The sequence below is a fragment of the Schistocerca americana genome, chromosome 6, assembly GCF_021461395.2.
Source record: "Schistocerca americana isolate TAMUIC-IGC-003095 chromosome 6, iqSchAmer2.1, whole genome shotgun sequence".
Classification (NCBI taxonomy): Eukaryota; Metazoa; Arthropoda; class Insecta; order Orthoptera; family Acrididae; genus Schistocerca; species Schistocerca americana.
The window spans coordinates 192,342,003-192,367,853 of NC_060124.1; the positions used below are offsets into that span (position 1 = coordinate 192,342,003).

At 42.9% G+C, this 25,851-nt stretch overlaps 1 protein-coding gene across 1 annotated transcript; it reads right to left on the reverse strand.

The window, feature by feature from the left end:
• Positions 1 to 983: 983 nt before the first annotated feature.
• Positions 984 to 25,595, reverse strand: LOC124620045. Its single transcript, XM_047146712.1, has 3 exons — positions 25,449 to 25,595; positions 14,113 to 14,320; positions 984 to 1,273 (listed from the first exon to the last, which is right to left on the reverse strand). The coding sequence occupies exons 1-3, from the start codon at positions 25,593 to 25,595 to the stop codon at positions 984 to 986; spliced, it is 645 nt and encodes a 214-aa protein (XP_047002668.1).
• Positions 25,596 to 25,851: the final 256 nt, after the last annotated feature.

Below are 25,851 nucleotides of genomic sequence, written 5' to 3' on the forward strand. Positions count from 1 at the left end.
TCTTTGTTTTCTGCTCAGTTCCACGCGTTATTTTCAGCCGCCATCTAGAAGGGTGTTCGTCCTCTGCAGTCACTGGCCATTTTCCATGCGGATGTGTTTACGTCAGGTGACAATGACGACGAGAGAAGGGAGAGGTTGAAACTCTGTCAAGGCTCATAGCCAGCTCTTCCCGAATGGCACCTAAGGGGCCACCTGCTTCAAAGTCCCCGTACGACGGACGCATTACCATCAACACACAGTGTCACATACTTTCTCTTCATAAGACTCTGCCGAGAGGTTTGGGATGTAACCCAGAACACTCGCGAATCGACTGGTGAACATTAACTTTATCCAGTCCTTGGCGGTGTGATACACCAATCAGTGGTAACAATATGAAAGAAGAAACAATCTGGGTTACAAAACCGCTGTGTTCAGAATTTGATATTGATATCGATTTTAAGCACATGAGAAAGCCCACCTAAAACACGGCTTACCTCCTTGTCGAGCTCCATCATACATGCGTGCGTTAGCGACCCTCGTCTACAGAGGCGAGTTGTCTTTCCGAATCCTCTAATCGTCGTGTCCTTACCAGATACGCGGCGACATCCTCATCCATCCTTACCAGATATGCGGTGACATCCTCATCCACTAAAACGGAATCGAGCCTACATAGATGCATCTCACAGTGTAAATACCTTGGAGGCGCAAATGGAACGCTATAGTTTTGCAACCAAGATTGTTTTTGCTCTTTCATACTGATGATCAGGAACTTAACGCCACCACCAACCCCTTCCCTTTGCCGGCCAGATACTAACGGTGAACCGGCTTATCTCCGAGGTGAGTTCCCCCATACATCCGTGCGTTAGCGACCTCGAGTACAGTGGTGAGTTGTCTTTCCTAATCCTTAAGTTGTCGAGCTACATACAGCAATCATAACACAACATGTCTAGCTCACTGGCATGACTACCAACAATCAAAGCTGCTCATGTGTATGGTTAGTCGCCTTACTTGAGAATGTGGATTATTAGAGCAATATTGCGACGAGGAATCCGGATGACCTTGGGGTGTCCCGTGGTCCCAGACGTGAGGAGTGCGACCGCGGGGCTCGTGTTGTCTCCCTGCAGCCCCTGGGCACTCCTCAGCAGCAGCTGTTGGGCATCCGGTACGGCCTTGGCAGTCCCCAGCACCAGAAGTGGGCAACCAGTCGGCCTGGCGGCTGAAGCGGACTTGGTAGTCGGTGGTTCGCACATCACTGCTGCGGGGTTCAGCTCCTGTAGCACTCGGCGCAGGCTCTCTACCACAAAAAGGAAACTGTTACACCACAGATATTCACGGTAATGTCAAGAAGCAAGAGGAATCTACTAGACTGAGTAAAAAAAGTTGCCCTTAATTTAGAAAAAGTTTGATGTTCAGCTATCTATACAAAGGTGAAATATGAACACAACTAATCTTTGGCAGTAGCATGCATAGTACCACAAAGATTTTGATTTGATTTAGCACTCTTAGGAAAATGGCTTTCATTAGAATGCATGGACCAGAAGGGGGAAAGGGACGAATATTTGCGTTTATCTTACATCGACGATAAGTACCTCGAGAATGGCAAGGAGCACAGTATACCGTTCTGGGCCCAAAGAAGCCTAGGCATCACTGTGATACTTGAAAGGGCTATTAGACAATTTCAGTAGAGATGAATATTAATAATTTTCTTTGTTTCTTTGATCTTTAATTGAATGTAGTAGTGTGCGTGATGACATTATTTAAGAGCCCATACAAGGAATCACCACAATCGACCTTAGGTAAAAAAAGTGCCTTAGATTAGCATCGCACGACATCTGATTTTTGAAATAGTAGAGTACGAAACTGGCATATATGACCATTTCAGAAGGAACACAAATACAATAGTTGTTTCAGTAGATGTATGGGTGACACATGAAGTTGGAAGGTTGGATGCACTGGTTACTTGCACTACACAGCGCAATGTCGTTTCAATAGACTTTTAGTAGCGAACTGACAAGGAGTAAACGACAAAATTGTTGAAAAACTGAACATTAGTCATGGCTCTACCCACCACATCATTCAAAATATGCTGCGATGTCACAGATATTCTCCAAGCTGGATAACACATCACGTTACCCCTTCTAATAACCCTACCACAACAAAGGTCAGCATTTTAATAGCGATTGTGGCGTTGCTCACGCTGCTAAATACTGCATTTTCGGGCAACAACAGTCATATTATGTGGCAGGTGTCATTAGAGCACAGTTAATATAGTCATTTCATGTTATAATCAAAAAACTAGGCACTCATCTTTTTGTGTTTCCCACGCTGGTCTCGTCGTAAAATCATGGCTCAATCGTTGAAAACCTAAGTGGCTATGATTCCAAGCTCGGATGCAAAGAGGCCTAGGTTTTATTCTGCTATATTCAAAAGTTTTGAAGATGCGCTTCACAAACCATTCTTGAAGATAACACTTTTGCTGGACAATGGTGATGTAATAAAATAGTCAACACTCCGAAATTAAATTTCACTTCCTCTTAATTGCTTTTATTGCAATATCACGTAAACACAAAACATCACTTCACAATACAAAACATACTTGAAAACATCTTCCTCACAGTCACTGTTAAAGTTTAAATTTTATAAGTGGACTACAATACACGTCTTTCCAACATGACGTCCAAGACTTGACCTTCTCAAGGTCCGACTCTCTAGCAACTTAACAACTAAATAACTACCGCTTACGCGCCCAAAAATCAGAGTTACAAGTACGTCAAAGATCATAGTGACAAAAGAAAGAAGACACATAGGAATAATATTATTGGAATATAAACATATCGATGTATCACAAATGAAATCAAATCTGAATGTTGTCTCGTAAATATGTCACCTACTTTGCAGAAACACAGTAGAATATTACTGGTATCGAGAGGTTCAGGAGAGGTGCCGTAATGGTTACGTAATTCAAGTACCATTACACCCTGAAGTAAAAGGACATCATTTGGAGAATCATTAGGATGTCTGCGAAAACAAGTCCAACTTTATAAGACTAAAGACGATGACTTGAAAAATTGTCACAGGGGATATGTTCTGGTATGCAGTACTTTCAGTCGAAGATCACAGAAAGGTTAATAGCATTTATTATCACTGAGATTCAAGAAAAATCTTACAGCTTAGTCTCATTTGGGCCTAGAATAGTACACTGTGATTTATATGGAGAGGCCGGAAAACGTGCAGGTTGTAGTGTTCTGGCATTCCGTTATATTATAAGATTGTGGAACAACGCACAGTCGTATTAAGTTAGCGACCTTCCATTTCAGTATCTAACATGTCCTCCTTATTCAAGTGAGCTATCACAAAATAACAAAGGTGTACTGGGAATCTTGAAAAAGATTTGGAGTCTTGCGAAAGAGCAATAGGTGGTCCATAAGTCGTTATGCAATCAGCCTGAAAATTTTACATACGTTTGGAAGCCAGTAATCGAACTTCGGTACGCTAACTTTGATCACGTACGACTCAGCTTCAATGCAAGACCTGATCACTTTCAAAGCCTCACTTCAATTAGAGAATACCCATAAGCATGGAAAATAACTTTAGTTGCAGCTGTTTAGCTACATATTCCACCTTTATTTAACATTCGTTTAGTGTTCGTTCTTGTTTATCGCTATCATTGTAATCCATAACATTCCTATTTTCAGTTATTTCTATAGTTTTATACTGAATCAGTTTTTAGTGTTACCTCTACGAATGCACTTGCTTTCTGGAGTTTAAATTTTTAATAATCAATGGCTATGTGAATCTCAAAAACGACAAAAGTATCCAAAAGCGCAATTTTATTTTAGCGTAGGAAAGTAAATAAAAATGTTTGATTTCACCTTATTGGTAACCTCATAATTGATGGCTGACACATTCAGTGTTTTTAGCTATATAAGTGTTGGTGAAGTGAACCCAGCCACTGCATAGTTTAATCTGCTAATAACTATTCTCATTATTAAATAATAACACCCAGTATATAATGGTCCATTTCTACGAAAATACCACTGCACTATGGGCGAAATTTTTTGATATAAATTATATTAATTTATTTCTAGTACTTACGTGTCAAGCTGTCTGTATATACAAACATCAAAAACCATTTTACACCACCCCTGTTTCTAGAACTCCCGAAGACAGACGTTGTCTGTGGATATTGTTTCACAGAGACAGTCCCTTTGACTGTTCAGAGATGTCACTAAACCCACCGAAACATATAAACAACCACGCATGAGCTGAGCCTATTAGACGGAGGATGTCCTACAGCCGATCAGTTACAGTCATTCCTACAGGAAGGAGGTACACGACCCGTGTTGTCTGTAGTTCAATCATCCCTAGACAGTCAATGCTGCGGGTTGATTGCGTCCGCATTGTTACTTTGTGCCAGGAACGGCTATCAGCAAGGAAAGTGTCCAGGCGTCTCGGAGTGAACCAAAGCGCTGTTGTTCGGTCTTGGAAGAAATACAGAGAAACAGGAACTGTCATGAGATACCTCGCTCAAGCCGCCCAAGGGCTACTACTGCAGTGGATGACTGCTAACTACGGATTATGGCTTGGAAGCTGGAAATCTTATTGAGCCCAAACTGAGCAGAGCCCGTCCAGCATCCCGCCATTAGAGTGAGCGGCAGGCCTTTCCTAACGATAAACTGCGCAAGGGAAAGAAGGAAAGCAGGTAGAAGTTGGGAATGATCGATTGCATGTGGGCTGAACTCTGCGAAAGAGGCGCCATCTCTTTTGTGTTCCAAATGACGGAAAACCGTTGTATAGTGTGTTTGAAGTGGGAAGTCTGTTGGTGCTGTAAGAATACAATGGGGAGGTGCATGTTTCGCAGTGCCTCCCGTATGCAGGAAGCCTTAATTCTCGGAAACGTTAGGAGGAAAGTAGTGCAATGATATGAAAGTGGTGCAGTGAGATGGGAGGCCAGCCGGAGCGGTTTTTGTTTTAGAAGGGGGAATGTTTCACTACTAGAAAGTGCCTTATTGCTCACTACTCAGAACAATCACTGCCATTGGTGCTCACAACCATACAATAGGATTACACGCATCGTACAGCCTTCTATTTCCTGCACAGATCTTGAATAGTGCTGTTCGTGGGAAGTTTCCTACCAGGAGAGACAACTAGCCTCTATAGCCGAGGTCGCTAACACACGCATGTGTGATCGAGCTCGGAGATAAGCAGTGAACCGGCACACGCAAAAAATTCTGTTTCTTGCTGGGAATACTCTGTGGAACTTCTTTCCATCCAAGTCTTATCAGGGGACTTTCAGCTGAGAGAAGGACTTCATCTCTGAGCTCTAAGGGAGAAGAGCCTTAAGGGCGGATCAGATGACGTGGAATGTTCAGGCATCACAGCTGCCACTCGCAGGAAATAGCAACGCTAAGTACGACGAGCAATTGCAACATTCGCAAACAATATGATAGGAGCTGCAAGGAGTTTTCAGATTGTCATTAAAGCTTTCATGTTTCTGACTGAAGGATGTTTGTTATCTGAAACTCAGTGTGTGCTCAATCAAGACGGTGGGTGCTTGCCTGATTCTTTCTTTTTTCTTTCTGATAAATATCTGGCAATCGCTGAGCGATTTCATCTTGCCCCCCAAATGATATGTAGACTTTAACGCATTTACGTCATCTTATTACCCAACCATTGCCAAGGAGCTGGCATTTTAAGTCCGCTGCGAACTTGCATAAAACTATGTCAATGTAAAACTCTCGTTTTGTTGGTACTGGTATTAGTTGTGGTTTCTTAGTATTAATAAAAGTAGTTGCTTTCTTATTAGAGAGAGATTATCGAGATCGCTGTTGTTAGTTCTATAAGTAGTTCTACTTGTGTAACTGTATTAAACGAGGACGTTTAATTTTTTTCAGTAACTGTAAAATTTTACCGTGAGTGAAAAGTGGGGGCTCTGTCGTAGGTCTGTGAGCAGTGGCTTACAGTGTGGTGGATTTGTTCAAAGTATTTCCATTGGGGGAGGGGGGATGCAGTGGGGAAGGCAGTGAGCATTCTAGGGAGATCCCCTCCTGGGAATGCATAAAATGCAGTAGAAACAAGTTGAAAGAGGAGCAGGAGCGTAAAATCTGTGCCCTTCAGGTGCAGTTACAATACGTGAAAGAGGAACTAGATATGTTTAGGATGGTGAAGATGGTGGGGAATGGGAACCGGCAGTTGGAAAGAAGGCAGCTAAGAGGAGCAGGTATTCAGACAGTTGTATTTTGCGTATATGCAATAGATTTGACCAATTTTCAGAGTTCAGTGGAGAAGATCTTCTAGCTGTAGGTATAGGAAACATGCAGCAGTCCTCAGTATTTAGAAGGTCTAGGTCAATTGCAAAGTCTAACAGAAAAAAGAAGGTTCTGCTGCAAGGTAGTTAGCATGGTAGAAGCGTGGGCCAGCAGATGCAGGAAGTGTTGGGGGGAGGGGGGGGAGGGGGTGAGTACAAGGTCACCAGCATTTTGAAGCCTAGTGCAGGGTTGGCTCAGGAATAGTCTTGATAGAGACGGGGAATATGATGTAGGTGGTGACCTGGTAAAGATACATACTCAAACTGGTAGGACTAACGTGCATTTCGTGCAAATGTTTCAGTGCCATGATCGGCCTCATCTATGCAGCTGTTGGGGTCGTTTACGTAGGGCTGGAGAGGGCACTGATGGCAGAGGGCATGGTCATATTTTAGTGGTTCCAGCTGAGTCGGTTAGTTGATGTTTCGTTAGGCATGACCTGCACATCAATTGGTATGGGAAGGAGAGGCTGTCAAAGCTTATAGGTGACAGTGTAGAGGGTGGTGGTGGGATCAGTCATGGAAATATTCCTGTAGTAGTTGGTGTTAGAGCTGCACTTTTTTAGACTGAAGTCAGATGATAGGTATACCTGCTTAAAGGAAGTTCCTCTAACTAAGAGGTCACGTTAAGAGGACGTCATGTTTCATGGTAGAGAAGGAATTAGCTTACTTCATTAAAATATAAGCGGTATTGGAGATAAAGTTAGTGAACTGCTTATAGATGTTGACTCTCAAATTGTTGGCATATCGGAGCATCGCTTAAACACTTTGACAATTCGGAGACTTCTTTTATCAGGATACAGAATAGGTGGCCGTTTTTCAAGGAGTTCCTAGCAGAGGGGGCGAGAGGTCATGTATGTAAAAAACAGTATTCCATTTGAGCCCATAGACGTATCACGGCATGGCACTAAACAGGAATGTTGTGCAGGGGCAGTGGAATTAAGTGAAACTAAACCTCTAATTTTTGTTGTTTACAGGTCCCATAACTCTGACTTCAGAGCGTTTTTTATCATGCATGATAGGGTTCTTGATTCACTTTATACACTCCTGGAAATGGAAAAAAGAACACATTGACACCGGTGTGTCAGACCCACCATACTTGCTCCGGACACTGCGAGAGGGCTGTACAAGCAATGATCACACGCACGGCACGGCGGACACACCAGGAACCGCGGTGTTGGCCGTCGAATGGCGCTAGCTGCGCAGCATTTGTGCACCGTCGCCGTCAGTGTCAGCCAGTTTGCCGTGGCATACGGAGCTCCATCGCAGTCTTTAACACTGGTAGCATGCCGCGACAGCGTGGACGTGAACCGTATGTGCAGTTGACGGACTTTGAGCGAGGGCGTATAGTGGGCATGCGGGAGGCCGGGTGGACGTACCGCCGAATTGCTCAACACGTGGGGCGTGAGGTCTCCACAGTACATCGATGTTGTCGCCAGAGGTCGGCGGAAGGTGCACGTGCCCGTCGACCTGGGACCGGACCGCAGCGACGCACGGATGCACGCCAAGACCGTAGGATCCTACGCAGTGCCGTAGGGGACCGCACCGCCACTTCCCAGCAAATTAGGGACACTGTTGCTCCTGGGGTATCGGCGAGGACCATTCGCAACCGTCTCCATGAAGCTGGGCTACGGTCCCGCACACCGTTAGGCCGTCTTCCGCTCACGCCCCAACATCGTGCAGCCCGCCTCCAGTGGTGTCGCGACAGGCGTGAATGGAGGGACGAATGGAGACTTGTCGTCTTCAGCGATGAGAGTCGCTTCTGCCTTGGTGCCAATGATGGTCGTATGCGTGTTTGGCGCCGTGCAGGTGAGCGCCACAATCAGGACTGCATACGACCGAGGCACACAGGGCCAACACCCGGCATCATGGTGTGGGGAGCGATCTCCTACACTGGCCGTGCACCACTGGTGATCGTCGAGGGGACACTGAATAGTGCACTGTACATCCAAACCGTCATCGAACCCATCGTTCTACCATTCCTAGACCGGCAAGGGAACTTGCTGTTCCAACAGGACAATGCACGTCCGCATGTATCCCGTGCCACCCAACGTGCTCTAGAAGGTGTAAGTCAACTACCCTGGCCAGCAAGATCTTCGGATCTGTCCCCCATTGAGCATGTTTGGGACTGGATGAAGCGTCGTCTCACGCGGTCTGCACGTCCAGCACGAACGCTGGTCCAACTGAGGCGCCAGGTGGAAATGGCATGGCAAGCCGTTCCACAGGACTACATCCAGCATCTCTACGATCGTCTCCATGGGAGAATAGCAGCCTGCATTGCTGCGAAAGGCGGATATACACTGTACTAGTGCCGACATTGTGCATGCTCTGTTGCCTGTGTCTATGTGCCTGTGGTTCTGTCAGTGTGATCATGTGATGTATCTGACCCCAGGAATGTGTCAATAGAGTTTCCCCTTCCTGGGACAATGAATTCACGGTGTTCTTATTTCAATTTCCAGGAGTGTAGAATGTGCGAGAAATTTGTTATATGTGGTGACTTCCGTATTAATTTTGTATATGATGGTGGAAGGAAAAGAAAGTTGGTAGATCTTCTAAATTCATATGATCTGATGCAGACCGTTTTTCTTTTCAGCTAGGGTGCAGGGGAACAGTAGCACAGCCGTAGACAATACTTTTATTCATTCTTCATAACTAGATGGGCTTTCTGTTAGTAAAACGGTTAATGGCTTTTCAGACCGTGACGCACAAATTGTAGCACTAAAAGGCTTTTGTACTCATTCAAATGTCACATATAATTACAAACTATGTAGGAAATTTAATCCAATGGCAAAAGCTAGTTTTTTAAGCCTCTTCTAGGAGCAAGAGTAGCAGGATGTTTATAGTGCTGATAATATAAATGACAAACGTAATACTTTCCTTAACATATTCTCTTTGAGAGTTGTTTTCTATTTGAAGGGTATTAGCAGTACAAGGCAGCCTGTGTGGATGACTAGTGGGATAAGAATATCGTGTAGAACAAAGCAGGCATTATATCTAAACGTAAGATGTAGTAACAATCAAGCTACAGTAGCCCATTACAAACAGTACTGTAAGGTGCTTAAAATGTTATTAGGAAGGGTACGCAAATAGAATAACTAATTCACGGGATAAAATTAAAACCATACGGTCAGTTGTGAAGCAAGTGTCTGGTCAGCAGCACAAGATTGACGATATAAAGTAAGTTTGTAGTAAAAATATTTCTGTTACTGAAAAATCAGATATATTTACAGTATTTAACAATCTTTTTCTGAACATTGCTGGTGAATTAAATAAAAATTTATTCTGTACAGGGAATCATACAACTGTCTTGACAAATGCCTTTCGGAGATTGATCTCTGAAATATTCTTCTGTGATACTGATAAGGATGAGACTTAATCAATAATTAAATCACTGAAGACTAAGGACTCTCATGGATATAATGGAGTGCCTATCGAAATATGAAAGTATTGCCCTGCACATGTGAGGCCTGTGTGTAGCCATATTTGTAGTTTCTTTCTTTAGGAATGGTCAGTTTCCTGAACGATTAAAGTAGTGAGTAGTAAAGCCGCTTTATAAAAAGGGAGGAAGGGATAAAGTAGACAATTTTAGACCCATTTCTGTGCCATCAGTGTTTATTCAAGTTATTGAAAAGGTTGTGTGTGTATGGATAATTCATCGTTTTATATCACACAGTTTGCTATCAAATGTACAAGTCGGCTTTAGAAGTCATTTAACAACAGAAAATGCCATAGTCTCTTTTCTTTATGAGGTACTGGATGGGGTAAGCAAAAGGTTTCGAGCCCTAGGCATATTTTTAGATTTAACTGAGGTGTTTGTGTTGATCACAAAGTTTTGCTCCAGAAGTTGGACTATTACGGAATACGAGGAGTAGCTAACAATTGGTTCACCTCTTACTTTAGCAACAGACAGCAAAAGGTCATTATTCACAGTGTTGAGAATGGATGTTACGTGGGGTATGAGTAGGGTACAGTGAAATGTGGGGTGCCCCAGGGATCAGTGTTGGGGACACACCTATTCCTTATTTATATAAATGATATGCACTCTCTTATTATGGGTAACTCTAAAATATTTCTCTTTGTAGATGACACTAGCTTGGTAGTGAAGGATGTTGTGTGCAACATCGGCTCGGTTTCAAATAGTGCAATTCATGACACAAGTTCATGACTTGTAGAAAATAAACTAACTCTAAATCACAGTAAAATTACGGTTTTTACGGTTTCTAAAACACAGTTCAACAAAACCCGACTCCTTAATTTCACAGAATGGATATATGATTAGAGAAACTGAACAATTCAAAATACTAGGTGTTCACACAGTAAATTGTCATGGAAAGCCCAGATTCAGGATCTTGTTCAAAGTTTTAATGCTTCCATTCTTAGTATTCTAACGGTATCCGAGTGATAGCTCTGAACGAAATTTAGTCTACTTTGCTTATTTTCATTCGCTTATGTCGTATAATATTATATTTTGGGGTAACTCTTCCCATTCTAAAAGTATATTTTTGGCTCTGAAACGGGAGGTTGGGGCTATAAATGGTGTAAGTTCGCGGACCTCTTGTCAACCACTGTTCACTATCTGGTTATTTTTACATTGGCCTCTCAATACATATATTCCTTCTGTCATTTCTTGGTAACAATATCAGCTTATTCCCAAGAATAAGAAATTTTTACTCAGCTAATACTCAGCAGAAATCCAACCTGCATTTGGATCGGACTTCCTCAATTCCTGTGCAGAAAATTGTGCAGTATACTGCTGCATCCATTTCCAACAAAATACCACAAGAATTCAAAAGTCTTAGCCTTAATCCACGCGCTTTCAAATCGAATCTGAACAGTTTCCTCGTGGGTTACTCCATCTATTCTGTCGAGGAGTTCCTTGAAATATTAAGCTGATTCTTGTTATATTTTTGCTTGCGTTTACTTAAACTTATGGCGTGACATTTTTGGGACCATAGTCATTTTATTTTTATTTGTTGTTACTTTTACGTTGTAATTTCATGTACTGACACGTTCCATCACCTTGGAGGATTGCTCCTCAAGTTGTTCCTACGGAACTTGACGTTTAAATAAATAACTAAATGCAACAGTCCATAATATTGCTGCCACTGTTGGTCTGTCGTTCGGCAATCCTGCTGCTGACCCAGCAGCAGAGGAACAGAAGTCTGCCAAGAACTCCGTCAGTGTGCCGTGGATGACAGGGCTTTAATGTCGAGGATCATTGCCTGTGACTAAACGTAAGTGTACAGGCACGACCCTGAGACAAAGTAACAAACAGTTTTCACAGTTGAGGGGTCGATCATCTCCAAGACCGAATACTCGAAGCTGGTTCGCAGTGCGGCCAAATGAATGCTCATCGTCTTTTTGGTCATTCACAGTGTTGTGCATCAGGAAGTCGTCCCCACGGGCCAAACCATCACTACCGAGTTTTGCTACCGCCTTTTATTGTGTCTGAGGCAGGACTTTCGGCGAAAGCGCCTGGATCTTTGGCACGCGAAGAATTGGCTGCTCTATTGCGCCAATGCGCCCGTTCTCTGCATTCTTTCCAAATGTGTGTTTCTCACCTGAAATCAGATTATCGCACTTCCGCATACACCCTACTCGCCAGATTATGCCCCTGCGGACTTCACCATCTCCAGCCCGATGATCGCCGTTTCGGCGCCATTAAGGAGATCCAGCACGAATCGCAAAGTTGCCTAACACACAGCGGAAAAAAGATTTCGAGGACGCGTGTCAGCAGTGGCTAAAACGCTGGGAGTGGTGAAGTGCTTTACGAGGTGACTATTTCGAAGGTTACGGTGTGTTAATGTAGAAACATAAACCAAGTACATTCCCGTAAAGAGAACTATTTTGCATGTTCTTGACATGTGTCCGTTGTGCTCTAGTAATAGCTGTCAGCTGATCTCTATGGCTCCGCTTCACTGCGTAACCCTCAGCCTCAAATGAAAGACTGCTCCAGCCACGACTTATCGTCGAACATCTATAAAATCCCTTTTCATGTCTATATAAAAACTTCGTTTCCCCTGCCACTCCTCACGTAAAATCAGGACTATGTTTAGAATCATCGCAAATTGATGGAGTTCAATAGTCCGCCAAAATAATATCTTGAACCGTTAATCGTATGGTTCTTTTTACTGATGCCTAATGTTTTTGATCTGGAGATTTAAAGTCTGAAATTACTTTTGCTTTTAATGCTCTGGTTTCCATGCAATTTTGCTGTTAGATTAATTACTTAGAAAGACTATGGGACAAATAAATGAAAGCAGGTTGTTGCTGAAGTATTAAATGAGATTTTCCTGAAGTAGTGCACGAACGAAAGAGCGTGAGACGAATTTATGGTCTCTTTCCAAACTTGCTGGTGAAAGCCTCCAGATTGCAAGAAAAGTGTGCGATGAATCATAGTGTAATAGTGTCATATTACCGAAAGGCGGAAGAAGTCTTTCTCGATATTTTACAGAAGAAAATAAGTTTTTTTGTTTCTAAGATGTCTCAGGTCTTCTCCAGAAAACAGGCGTTTTATCGTACAGTCCAAATCACTGGCGCTTATATGTAGGCAGTTCAAAATGCAGTCCAAAGTGTGCCCTATTACATAATAGAAATGTCATGCACCGGGATCGAGATTGTCATAATGCGTATTTATGAGAGGAGCATAATGACATCAAGACTGTGGTTAAAATACTAAAATACCACAAGCTGAATGGTAATATGAGTAGATCCCAAAATGTTTAACTTACTGTTAGTCAACAGAGAAGATTTACAAAAATGGTTCAAATGGCTCTGAGCACTATGGGACTTAACATCTTAGGTCATCAGTCCCGTAAAACTAAGAACTACTTAAACCTAACTAACCTAAGGACATCACACACATCCATGCCCGAGGCAGGATTCGAACCTGCGACCGTAGCAGTCCCGCGGTTCCGGACTGCAGCGCCAAGAACCGCACGGCCACCGCGGCCGGCTGAAGATTTACAACTTATCCCTAGTTCATGTGCATATGGGGCAGCCGAGCCGGAGATATTCACTGGGACAGGGGGGAATGGCCCATACGTGAGACTCTTGAAGCTGGTATGACAAATGTTGTCAGTGAACCAACTTTCAGCCGAAGGAAAATACATTTATCTCTACTCCATATCAAACTGGGTTTTACTGTACGGTTTGACAAACATTACGTAAAGATGGTGAATCCTTCCAACATATAATCAGTGCTCTTCCTGCATTGCCGCTTGAGACTATCAAGGCAGCAGTAAGTGATAAACAATTTGTCACAAATATGTACATCAAGCAAAGTGCTGAATGTGAGTCTTCCGTGGTGGTAATCTGAAATTATCCGTCTGTTTCTTTTATAGATTTCCCCTTTTGGCTTTTGCCGTCAATTTGGAATGAAAGCGTCCCACATTTAGGGTACGTCAAAACTACAATTCATCCTCAAACCCCAGTCGCAATGTAACGAATTCAGTAGGAATTATATCAGCTCTTTCTATATGCCACACAGTACTATTTGCCTGAAACTGCACTCGAATACATTCCATTGTGGTTGAGGAGAGCACCACGCCTTCCCGTAGTGTGTCACTTGAACTTGCGAGTCGCCAGATGCGTAAAGAACTGTTTCAGGTGGTCTTCCTGAAATAGTGCCCCAGCCAGTAGGGGGGCTGGCGGCACTTGGGAATTCTGGAGACTCTGAAGAAGGCTTGTGTTCATCTCTTACAAAACAAAGGATGAATGAAAAGGGATTTGTTCCTATTCCTGTATGTGTAGCACACTTATGTAGCGCGTAATAGGCGATTGTGTGAGACCGAGTTGGCTGAGAGAAGCAGTTGAGGTGACGTGCTCACCGAGAGGGAGGTCGGCGTTGACGACTGCGCAGACGGCTCCCGAGCACAGTGTGGCAACCATGGCGGGCAGGAAGAGCGCCGACCTCCTGGAGCAGATGGCGACCGTGTGGCCCTCCCGCAGGCTGGGGACGGCTTTCTGCAGTGCCGAAAGCTCAGCCGCCGCCTGCCGCAGCACCCAGTCTGCCCGCGACTCCTGGGCCACCACCACCTGCACCAGAACATGTACACAAACGCAGTCACAGACCTCCCACCCACTAAACTCACTGGAATAATTTGTAAATTGATGAGTGAGAAGCGCTTGTGGTGCGAGAAGCGCCTTGCCAGGATGAATGTTACAGCTGGCGAAAAGGATGGCAAGGAATCAGCAAAATAATCTAGCAGTGTTATCCAGCGAGCGGTATTTGTCGAAGACTGTGTTTAAGTGTGTTCCTCCCACTTGTTATACAATACGTCGTCGAACATATTATAAAGTTACAGTCTCTCCTCCGAGATTCCTATCCACATGTGCAGACAAATCTCGGAATTTCCTTTAGGGATCTTATACAGTTTTCACTAATGAACAAAATTATTCATGGACAATGTTTGTGTATATACAGTCTGAAAACAGGAAAAAATTGGAATTATCCGAATAGAACAGAGATGAGTAGGTGTGATGTAAATGGACAAACTAATGATCATAATTCCAGAAAAATTACATAATTTCTTATGATTTATTCCAGAGAAAGAGCTCAAAAATTGAGCTACTCAGTAACGCAATGGTCCACTTCTGTCTATTATGCAACGGACTGATTCACTTATATAATTTATTACGGCAAGGCCAGACAAGTACACTTATTCCCACCCTTGAGAAGCTGACGCAGTTAGTTAATAATGCTGCATTACATATCATGCTAAAACATTCAATGGAAAGTAATCACTCTCTGGGAGACACGGATCTTAGGGAGGATCATGGGTGTCATGGCCCTTTTTCAGGAAATGTTTATCTAAAAGTGTTTCAGATTTTTTATGTGTTAGTAACCAAATTTATCAGCCAAGGCAGAGAAGGCTTTTCACTTTATCCATTATGGATGAGAACTGCAACTGTGATTTCAATCGGCGATTTATTGGGGAAAAATACCTAATGAGTTGCTTATTTCGATTTTTTCATAAGATTTATTTTCTGTACCATCAACTAGTTTTCGAGCCACTGGAAGCTCCGTCGTTTGATCCAGAGCCACGACTAAGAGGTCCTGCTGCATGTCATGCACATGAAGCTCTTGCAACACACACCTCAATTGGTGAGCTTCCAGTGCCTTTAAAAAACAGTTAATAACAAAAAAAACCAAAAGAAAACGAAGTGGTAGAGTATTTATACCCTAGTATACAGTTGTTCGGAAATTTCCATTACAAACTTCTAGGACGTGTAGAAAGGGTTGAGTGAATAATATTTCGAGTAGGAAACCGTGTCCGAAAACATCACTCAACGACGCTACAGAGTCTCAAATTTATAGGCGCCTGCGCCTGTAAATATATGTATATACAAGATGACTCGGTGATCATGTTACAGACCTTCCAGCATGGTGGAGAAGGATAACTGTATCAATATGAGGTAAGTGTCCCTCTACGGGAAACAAACGAGTCGAAAGTTATAATCGAAAACCGGTCCGATACCTCTCACAGTGGTATACATGTACTGGTGCTGTTGTTGCTAAGATTGTAGGATAGTCAACTTTTAGAAGTGATAGTATATACTTAAATAAGGAAAAGGTATGAGCAGTTGTTCAATGTGTTTCACAACAGCGAAGACGAACAAGTGCTCATATCTTTTAAGGTATACATTTTAGAGCCCATATTTACTAGGGTTTTTTCTGTCTTGCTCCATGCTACCACCCGTGGAATTTGCATACCCTACTTTCTTAGCAACAACAGAATTGGTACATGTATTTCAAATGTCAGAGGTAGCAGAATGATTTTGCTTGTTACTTTCGATTCGTTTGTTTCAAAACCAGGAATCCTTACGTCTCATTCATACATTTATCCGTCTCCATCTTTCTAGAAAGTTTGTAATATCATCGAGGTATAACTATACCTATGCATACATTTATAGGCGCTGGCGCGTATAACTTGTCACTCTGAAGCATTGCTGGATAACGTTTCCAGACGTGGGTTCTTATTCAAAATATTATGCGCTCACTACCCTCTACAAGTCCTAAATATTTGTAATGGGAATTTCCGAATAACCTGTATAGCTGAAGAAAGAAAAATGAAAACAAAACAAAGCGCGGGGCTCAGGTGGAGTGTTCGAATTCAAATCACACTGGACTCGCATTCGGAAGGACGACGGTTCAATCCCGTCTCCGGCCATCCTGATTTAGGTTTTCCGTGATTTCCCTAAATCCTTTCAGGCAAATGCCGGGATGGTTCCTTTGAAGGGGCACGGCCGATTTCCTTCCCCGTCCTTCCCTAACCCGAGCTTGTGCTCCGTCTCTAACGACCTCGTTGTCGACGGGACGTTAAACACTAATCTCCTCCTCCTCCAAATTCAAATGGCTCTGTGCATTTGAGGTCATCAGTCCCCTAGAACTACTTAAACCTAACTAACCTAAGGACATCACACACATCCATGTCCGAGGCAGGATTCGAACCTGCGACCGTAGCAGTCGCGCGGTTCCGCACTGAAGCGCCTATAACCGCTCGGCCACACCGGCCGGCAGGTGGAGTGTGGTTCCTACTGGGATTTCTGCGGCCATGGAGTTCAGTTTCACAATAGTTTATTCAACATCTACAGATTAACAAATACACTTCCAGCAAACAAAATATTGTGTAGCCTTGAAAGAACCTTAAGCAGGGCTCCACGCAATCAATACAACCAAGTTTCTTCAATTAAAGTGAAACATTTATAATAAAATCTTTGCCCTAATTAACGTAACAGGGCAATAGCATTAACTATTTACAGAGCTTGATTCTTGGCAAAAATCAGTTAATATATCTGGCACCCCTTCAGTAGTAAAATATGAGGTGGCAAACAACTGTCAACTTGGATCGTAACACACGACACGCCTTGGTATACTACTGCAAATGTTACCAGATAGCTATCAACACGAACTATACACAGTTCTCTACCAAACTACTTATGCATATGCTTAATAATTCTTATGCGATACCACGAATATGAGATTCCTCACAGAAAATAAATAACAAGATCAATTTATAGCAGAATGTCTCAGTAACTGAGTTCGATCACAGTGTATCTTAAGCAAAACGCTTTAGGATTCACTCAGTGGTGCTCACAGGTCGTATTACCAAATTTGAGCTGTCCCGCTCACCTCGCGCTCAACTATACTCTGTCTGCCATCCGTATGGACCCTAGCTTGTCATACGACAACTATGGACCTCTGTGCAGTAATTCTTGCTAGCACACACATGTTCGTATATCCCACAGTGCAGTGTATCAACCTTGAAACTACCTGTGTGCACACGTCAGCTGCAAAAGCAATTGGGTAGTGCTTACTATACGTGACATGCAGACCCCCTTCTCCGCATCGACTGAAGTCGCTGTCCACCCGACGGGAGCGAGACGCCATCCCCTACTCCAGGCTGCTGTGTTCACACAGCAGTCACGCCCGATGCCGACTTTAGAGAGGTCTGGCTGAGAGCGCGGCAGTGCACCAGCTTTCTCAGGCCCTCGCCGACGGTTCCGCCCAAACCTTAGATTGTTCGTCTCCGTCCAGCAACAGGCTACTACACATTCAGGTTCAGTTCGCCGTTTCATACATCTAGGCCGCCTCGCAAATTCGAACCCTGGAGACATGCCGCAGGTCTGTCCACCACTTCCACCACGGCGACGGCGCTGGGCTCAGAGGGTGTTGCTGCTTCTACGTTCTGCAGCTACCTGACCTCTCCGCCAGCGTCCTTACCACTAACTCAGCCACTGTGCCGCTCAAGCAATCATGTGTCCTCCCCATCCGCCCTCTCGTAGCCGCACCGTGAAAAATGATTCTCTGGGGGTAGGAGAAATAAATCGTGTAACTCGTTACTTAGAAGAAATTAGAAACACTAACTTCCCCGAATATAAGTGGAAACCACTGGAAAAAGTAGCATTCCCCACAACATACACATCGCACAGCCATGGTCTGCAGACGTGTGCTGAATGTCATTGAGCGAAGCAAAATTCTAATAGTAATTTTTATCAGGAAAACTCTACCACTGTCTAATTTCTGATAGTTCGTTGCGTTTGGTTGTTTTTGTGGCCTTCACTCCGAAGACTGATTTCACGCAGCTCCGCACGCTACTCAATCCTGTACCAACCTCACCATCTGCGAATAACTATTGCAGACTCCATTTTAAACGACTCTCTTGGTCTCCTTCTACAATTTAACCCCTCCACACTTTCCTTCAGTGGTAAAATAAAGATTCTTTCATGCTTCAGCATTTGTCTCATTAACCGATGTTTTATTTTAGTGAAGGTGTGCCACAAGTTTCTTATAACCATGATTCTATTCAGTTCCTCCTCATTAAATACGCGATCTACCCATCTTATCTTCAGCATACTTCTGTAGCACCACATTTCAAAAGCTTTTATTCTCTTCTTGTCAGTCTATCATCCAAGTTACACTTCGATAGAAGGCTAGACTCCAAACAAATACCTTCAGAGAGGAGTTGATAATATTTAAATTAATATTCTCGTTAAGAAATTTCTCTTCTTTCGATACGTTTTCTTGCCGTTGCCAGTCTACCTTTTATACAAGCTATAATTCGGTCATCATCAGTTATTTTGCTACTCAAATACGTAATGTCATCAACTAATTTTAGCGTCTCATTTCCACTTACATCTCCCTCGGCATAACCTAATTTCGTTCGACTACATTCCATTACCCTTCCTTAACTTTTTATCATGTACTGTCTTACACCCTCTTCTCAAGACGCTGCTCATTTTGTTCAACTGCCGGTCGCGGTGGGCTAGCTGATCTAGGCGCTTCAGTCTGGAACCGTGTGACTGCTGCGGTCGCAGGTTCGAAACCTCCGTCGGGCATGGATGTGTGTGATGTCCATAGGTTAGTTAGGTTTAAGAAATTCTAAGTTCTAGGGGACTAATGACCTCAGATGTTAAGTCCCATAGTGCTCAGAGCCATCTGAACCATTTTCGTTCAACTACTGATTCAAATTCGTCGCTGTCTCTCAGAGAATTATAATATTATCGGCAAACCCTAAAGTTTTTATGCCTTGTTCCTGGCCTTTAATTGCTTCTCCAAAATTTCCCTTTGTTTTCTTTACTGCTTGCTCATTGTACAGTTTGAATGTGATAAGCTAGAACACTGTCTCGCTCTCTTCTCAACCATGCTTCCTTTCATGTCGTCCAACACTTACGACAGCCGTCTGGTTTCTGTACAAGCTGCAACTAATCCTACCGCTACCTTCCACAGATCTACCTTCAGATTTTCAGAGAATTACTCCAGTCAACATTGCCAAGGGCTTTCTGTAATTCTTGAAATGCTATAAACTTACGTTCTCTTTCCCTTAGTCTATTTTCTAAGAGAGGTCATAGCGCGATTGTTGCTTCGGGTGTTTCGACATTTCTTCGGAACCCAAACTGATCTTCCCCGAGGTCAGCTTTTATCTATTTTTCCGTCCTTATTTCGATATAATGGTCTACTCCTGCTGTAAAAGTAAGACATTTTTTAACGAGAAGTGTTTGTCAAAACATTTTTGTCTTGTACTGGACACAGGTACTGTCGCTTCACTTGAATCTCTCGAAACGTCGCATTTACAAAGAGAGGTAAGCTGTTCAGTTGTGAATTCTCGCAAATACTCTAATCATTTAACGTTCCTCATTCTACTCCCTGCTACTGATATTAGCAGCACCATGGCTCGCAGTCACTCAATTGCTATCTTTAATTTTTCAAGATTACCTCTGACCGAGACAAGTTCAGATCGCCCCGGTTCTGTCGCCTCCGATAATGTTCGCTCCACCAGAACTATCACTTTTTGACTCGATGAAGTATTTGTTTATTCTCTCTTCTGCACACTTTGTGATAGTAAACTATTAGCTTCCTCTGCCTTCCGCAGTCTTGATTCCAGCTGTACCAGCCGGGCCACGACGCTTTACTCAGTTTTAGAAAGCAATTATCCATCTGCCCATTGATTTCAACTCTGAAAAACATTTCAATCTATTTATGTCAGTATTTTTTTCCAAAATTGGTTGTGTCTTCGTGGTTATTGTGCTGTCTGCTTCGTCTTTGTTATCGCTCTCCCGTTGTTCTATCCGCTCTGATTCTTCTTTACCTATCTCTCTCATGGGCTTTTCTATCTCTCTCCTGTGCTTCTTTCAATATTTTTTAAGCCAGGGAGGACCGTCCACCATATATCCTTAACTTGAGCTCCTCTACACTAAATTTGACTCCGTTACGCCAACAATGCCACTTCCACACTGCTTGGTTTTCGGTACGTTTTACTGGGTTTCAGGTAATGGAACAGCTGCTAACGCCTCTCCCTCAAAAGGTATCAACATAACATGTAACTAAACTGTTAAATCCGTTTGCCTAGTGATTCCTCAAGCTTCTCTAGAGTGCACTCTATCCGTTTTAAACAGCGCAGTTATGAAATCTGCTAATTTAGTGAACATGGGCAAGTACAAATCAGATATAAATTAACACCCCTTACAAATAAACAAATCATCCCACACAAGAAAGACAAAACTTCAACGCAACTCGTAAGAGTGAAATCCCACAAAATGCAATCACATAAGTAAAATAGAACACACTTTGTGTTAACGATGCTGTGCTTTCTGAACAGTGTGCAAGTGAGACAAAACTGGGACGATAAATGATCGCTGCAACTGACTTCTCATCCTAAAATGTGCCTCACTGTACCGTTCTGATTGCAAAACAAGAAACGGTTCCAGACGGAAGATCCTTAATAAGGGTCGCCAAAAACAACAGCTGCCTAGTAATGACTGTCATGGATCAGGGTCGACATGACCAATAATTGTCTGCCTACATTTACTTGGTCCTCGCAATGACCTGACTTTATGACTTCTAAGATGTACTCAGTGCGCAATGTTTTTAAATCATTATTGAGGATCACATTTCCATACACATCCATTTTCAATAATTAAACCAGTGGGTGGCACCTGCTTTGCAATGGGACACCTTCACATTGAGGAAAACAGATCAGGAATGCAGGAGCTATAATTGTCAATAACGTGTTGATCCAGATCTGTCCCGCATGCAAGCGTTTATTCTGGTTGGCATTGATTGAAGACTTGCTGGATGTCTCCCTGACGGATATCGTGCCAGATTCTGTCCCGTTGAAGAATAAACCGTAAAAATCCAGAGATGGTTGGAGGCACTTGCCCATATTGCTCCAAACATTCTCAGCCTACAAGATATCTAGCGACCTTGCAGGCTAAGGTAGTGTTTGACAAAAATGAAGACCAGCAGTGACAATGTTGCCGTGTGTGGGCGGGCAGTACGCTGCTGAGATGTGAGCCCGGGATGGCTTGCGATTTAGGGAACAAAACGGGGCGTAGAATAACGTCGGCGTACCGCTGTGGTGCAAGGTTGTCGACCAAAGAGCTCCTGCGATGAAAAGGAAAGACACCTCAGGTTATCACTCCTGGTTGTTGTTATCACTCCTGGTTGTTGGCCCGTATGATGCTAAAGAACATTTTCCATTGAACACACTGTTTTGTAGTTACGGCCACCACAGCTTAGATTATGAATTGTTAGTGTAAATATTTTTCTTAAAATTCTCCGAAGAATGTTAAGAAAGCTTTAAAAATTATTTTTAAAATAAATGAAAATTCTTCAATGCAATGTCATTACTGCCTTAGCATAGTTTTAGTGGTGACCAACACGAACTACGGTTCTATCCTCGTGACGGAGATGTTGTGCGTGTTAACTGCACTCCTCTTTTAATGGGAACTGCATTTTACCAGCAGTCTATTTTTAAACCCTGTGTCTGTTATAAGACAACTTTGGCACCGGCTTTGCTTACTTCTGCGGAATCCACTATCTTGGGATATGCTTAAACTACCGACGGAAGACAGCATCTTCACTGCCGAAGATTTTGCATTTCAGGAAGCCCTTCAATATGCGGCAAATCGGTTCGACAACATCCTTGTTGTCACGGACCCGTGGAGTACACTAGAAACTTAACAATGGGTCCCCAACAGTAACTACCATGTGCTCGATGCAACTAAGTTAATCTATCAGTGTGAAAATCGACATAAACTTCTTCAGTTATTATGGATCAAGGGACACTCTGGTACCTATGTCACGAGGTGGCGGACCACAAGGCCAAACAAAGTGTTATTAATGGCCAACCTTATTACATGTGCCTTCAGACACAGATTTTGTTCCTGAAGTAAAGAAGAAGATCCATCACACAGACATGGGAGGTCTTAAAAATGTTTAAAGCAAGATACTACGCCGCAGTACAGCCGAGTATGCCACTAAGCTATCTAGACGTTATATCACAACTATAATGCGCATCCGGTTGAGTCATGGTTTTTCACATCATTATGGGATGAAAGTTCAGCCATCTGTATACTGCGAAGGTCAGCGAACTGAGATCGTAGGCCTCGCCATGTGATACTAGAGTGTCCACGCTATGAAAAAGGCGTAAGTTGCCTAAGGCCTTGACCAAAGCATAATTTCGTCAGTCTACATCTATGACGGACCTGATTCGACAGCTGACAACACTGACTATCTTAACGTGGCCCAGTTTCTGTAAGATGCTGATATTCAATTATAATTTTTACGCAAATGTTCCAGCGTAAGAAGTTTTGACGTACTGACTGTTGTGTGTGTGTGAGTGAGCGTGTAGAGTGTATCATGACGTTTACCTGCAATTAATGTAATTTGTAATGTTTACGTCGTACGTGTTACATTTTATACCAAATCTGTGGTTACTCACTTCTCTGGCTAATGATTAATGCCAAAAGTCAATAAATTATACTAACAAATTAAGCAGTTTTGCGGTATTTTTCGAGCATGAATTTCGACGCTTCCGACGTCGTTCGCCTTACGATGTATAACTCCGACTTTAGCCTTTCAGTGATTATCGATTTAAGAGGTTACGCAACTAATCAGTTTACAACTTGTATGTTAGATTCTCTCTAGCCCTTTAAAGTGAACAGTGAATGTCACCTGAAGCCGCAGCTATAACGGTGTGCAATTGTAGCGGTGCCTAATAAAGGAGCCTCTAAACATCTAATGCGACGCTGATGAATTTGCATTCACTTCAAAGAAAAACTTTAAACAATTTTTCTTAAATTTTTTGGAAATTTTTTTTGACATTTCCTTACAGCATCAATGTCTTTTCTTTAACCGTATTATAAAACAGCAAATTATTTTGAAAATGAAGACTTGTAAACCCCTTACATGATACATAATCTTTCTTCTGCAAAGTTGTGATTAGTTAACGTATAAAAAAAAGTTTCATTACGATGTTACCTTCTTCCCGTTTTGGCAGCGTCATGATACAAAAATAAGTGCATTCGTTGCTCCGTTTTCCCAGAGGCAGTTGGGCCATTTTAATTTAATCTTTCTTTTATTTTGCAAAATGACAAACTCACATTTTCCTGTTTTAATTATATAACGCAAGTCCTTTGTGGCCTTTTAAATTAGGTTATAAGTGACTTGCTTAGAGACGCAAAGGTCGAGCGTCATCGGCGCGCTATCGTTAGTTAATTTATGGAAACAGCTTCTAAACTGGAAGCCCAGCTAGCGTATTGCAACGTGGTATCTCTTACATGAACATCAGCTACGTATGCAGTCATTCGTCACCAAGCACGTTCTCCACTAACAATGACCATCTTTGCTTGAATTTAATTTTGGTTGAAGCTAGTAAAGCCATTGAACCTGATTTGGAAAATAATGAGTATTAAAAGCAACTTCAATTGAAAATGAGGATAACAGCACCTTTTTTGGCGCCTTTGAAGGGGGCCCTTTTCTTTCTGACCTTACGGTACACTAGGGCACGGTACTTATTAAGCTGATACGAAAAGAACCACTTCATGCACCGTAAAAGCAACATAAGAGAAGTTAGATCTCGTGCGGAAGCATGTAGATAGTCGCTTTTCCCTCCATCCATTTGCGAGTGGAACAGCAAAGCAAACAATGGTACTGAGAAGTACAATTGTCATGATACATTGTTGTGTCAATTTTATTAAATATTTCTTGTAAGAACTGTAAATAAACAAATTAAACTCTGAGCGCATGCACTAAGATCACAATACTCGTGTTAACTGCCAGACAAACATTGTCAACTGCAAGAAAGAAGCTCTCTGCAATGTGAAGAATTGAGAGACGTTGTTGGGACGAGAAGAAGTGTAACGGAGACTGTAGCTATTGTGTTCATGTGATGGCGTGAACAGACGTGGAGACTTACGCGAAAATATTCCTTACTTTTTTAAAAGGTAGAAGCCTATTAGGCCCTGGGGCGTATAAAAATCTGCTTAAATGCGTTTAAATGTTAGTAAAGGATACAAGAAGATTAAATTAATAAAAGTTTGTGAAAAGGTGAGCTATTTTTCATTCGAAACGAACTTCACTGGAATGTGTGATTGTTGACATGTATTCGCACAGACAGTCGTCTCTCTTGCTGAAAGAGTGCCGCTTCGAAACGGCGCACGGAACAATTCCGTCGGAACAGGCCTCCTATCATCGAAACAGTTTTCATTTTGTCAAATAATTTTCCCTCAATCTGTCGTCAGCATTAAAGAATCATCGGAGTGTATTACTGCACCTACCCCGTAGTCAAGTCTGCCTATAGTGAAGCTGTGTGTACTAACATACACATAGAACTTTTAGTGAACGACGGAGTCTAGCAGCATCAACGGCGGGGAGCAGGAGAGAGCTGAAACTTTCCAGGTCACTTCTCTTTCATATTACAGTGACTGTGAAGATTCAATTAATGTAGATATACGTCCCGGTGAAGGATACTTCGGCATTAAAGAAGATTTTTAGTATTAATCATACCATACAAAAAAATGTTTAAAACTGTATTAATTTATGAACAGTAAGTAAATCTACAACCATTAAACTACCCCCCACCAAAACACCAAACGATGGATTGCAGAGTATATCTGTACACCACGTAGATGTACCTATAAATGTAGATTCACCTGGAATGTTTAAAATGGCTCATGGAGTCGCATGTGAACCGTCTACTTCCCGAGAACAAATGCGGTACCTCAGCCATTGTGAAGGCTCCAGTTCACAACCATTATAATTATGTTTTGATAGAAACGTTGGATGCTTCTGAAGCTTCTGTATTGTTGTTAGAAGTCCCCTGTACTCGCTCACTGTAAATGCTGGATAAGCAAGTGCTTGTGTAATCGCCCGTACACCAACCTGCAGAAGGCGGTCTCCGTAGGCGGCCAGCTTCTGGACGAGGGAGGGCGCCAGGGGCAGCTCCGCCCCCGCCTCCTCCGCCTCCGTCAGCGGCGGACCTCTCAGGAGCTGCAGTCTCTCCTGCGAGCCGCTCCCGACCGTGGTCATGCTGCACTACTAGCGATAGCGAGACTCTCCGGTCGCTGCAGCTGTGTTCTTATCTCGTGGACTTCGCTCTTATTTGGATAACGCAACAGCCTCCCACTAGCGGGAGTCGCTCATCCGTTAATTGCAGCACAGTAGTTATTACCTTGAAAGTCCTGTGCAGCGAAGAAGGCATCGGTGGAGAAAGATATTACAATTATACCACGTGAAGCGTCATTCCGCCAGTCCCACGATACTGAGCTTTGCCGGTTTGTTGGTT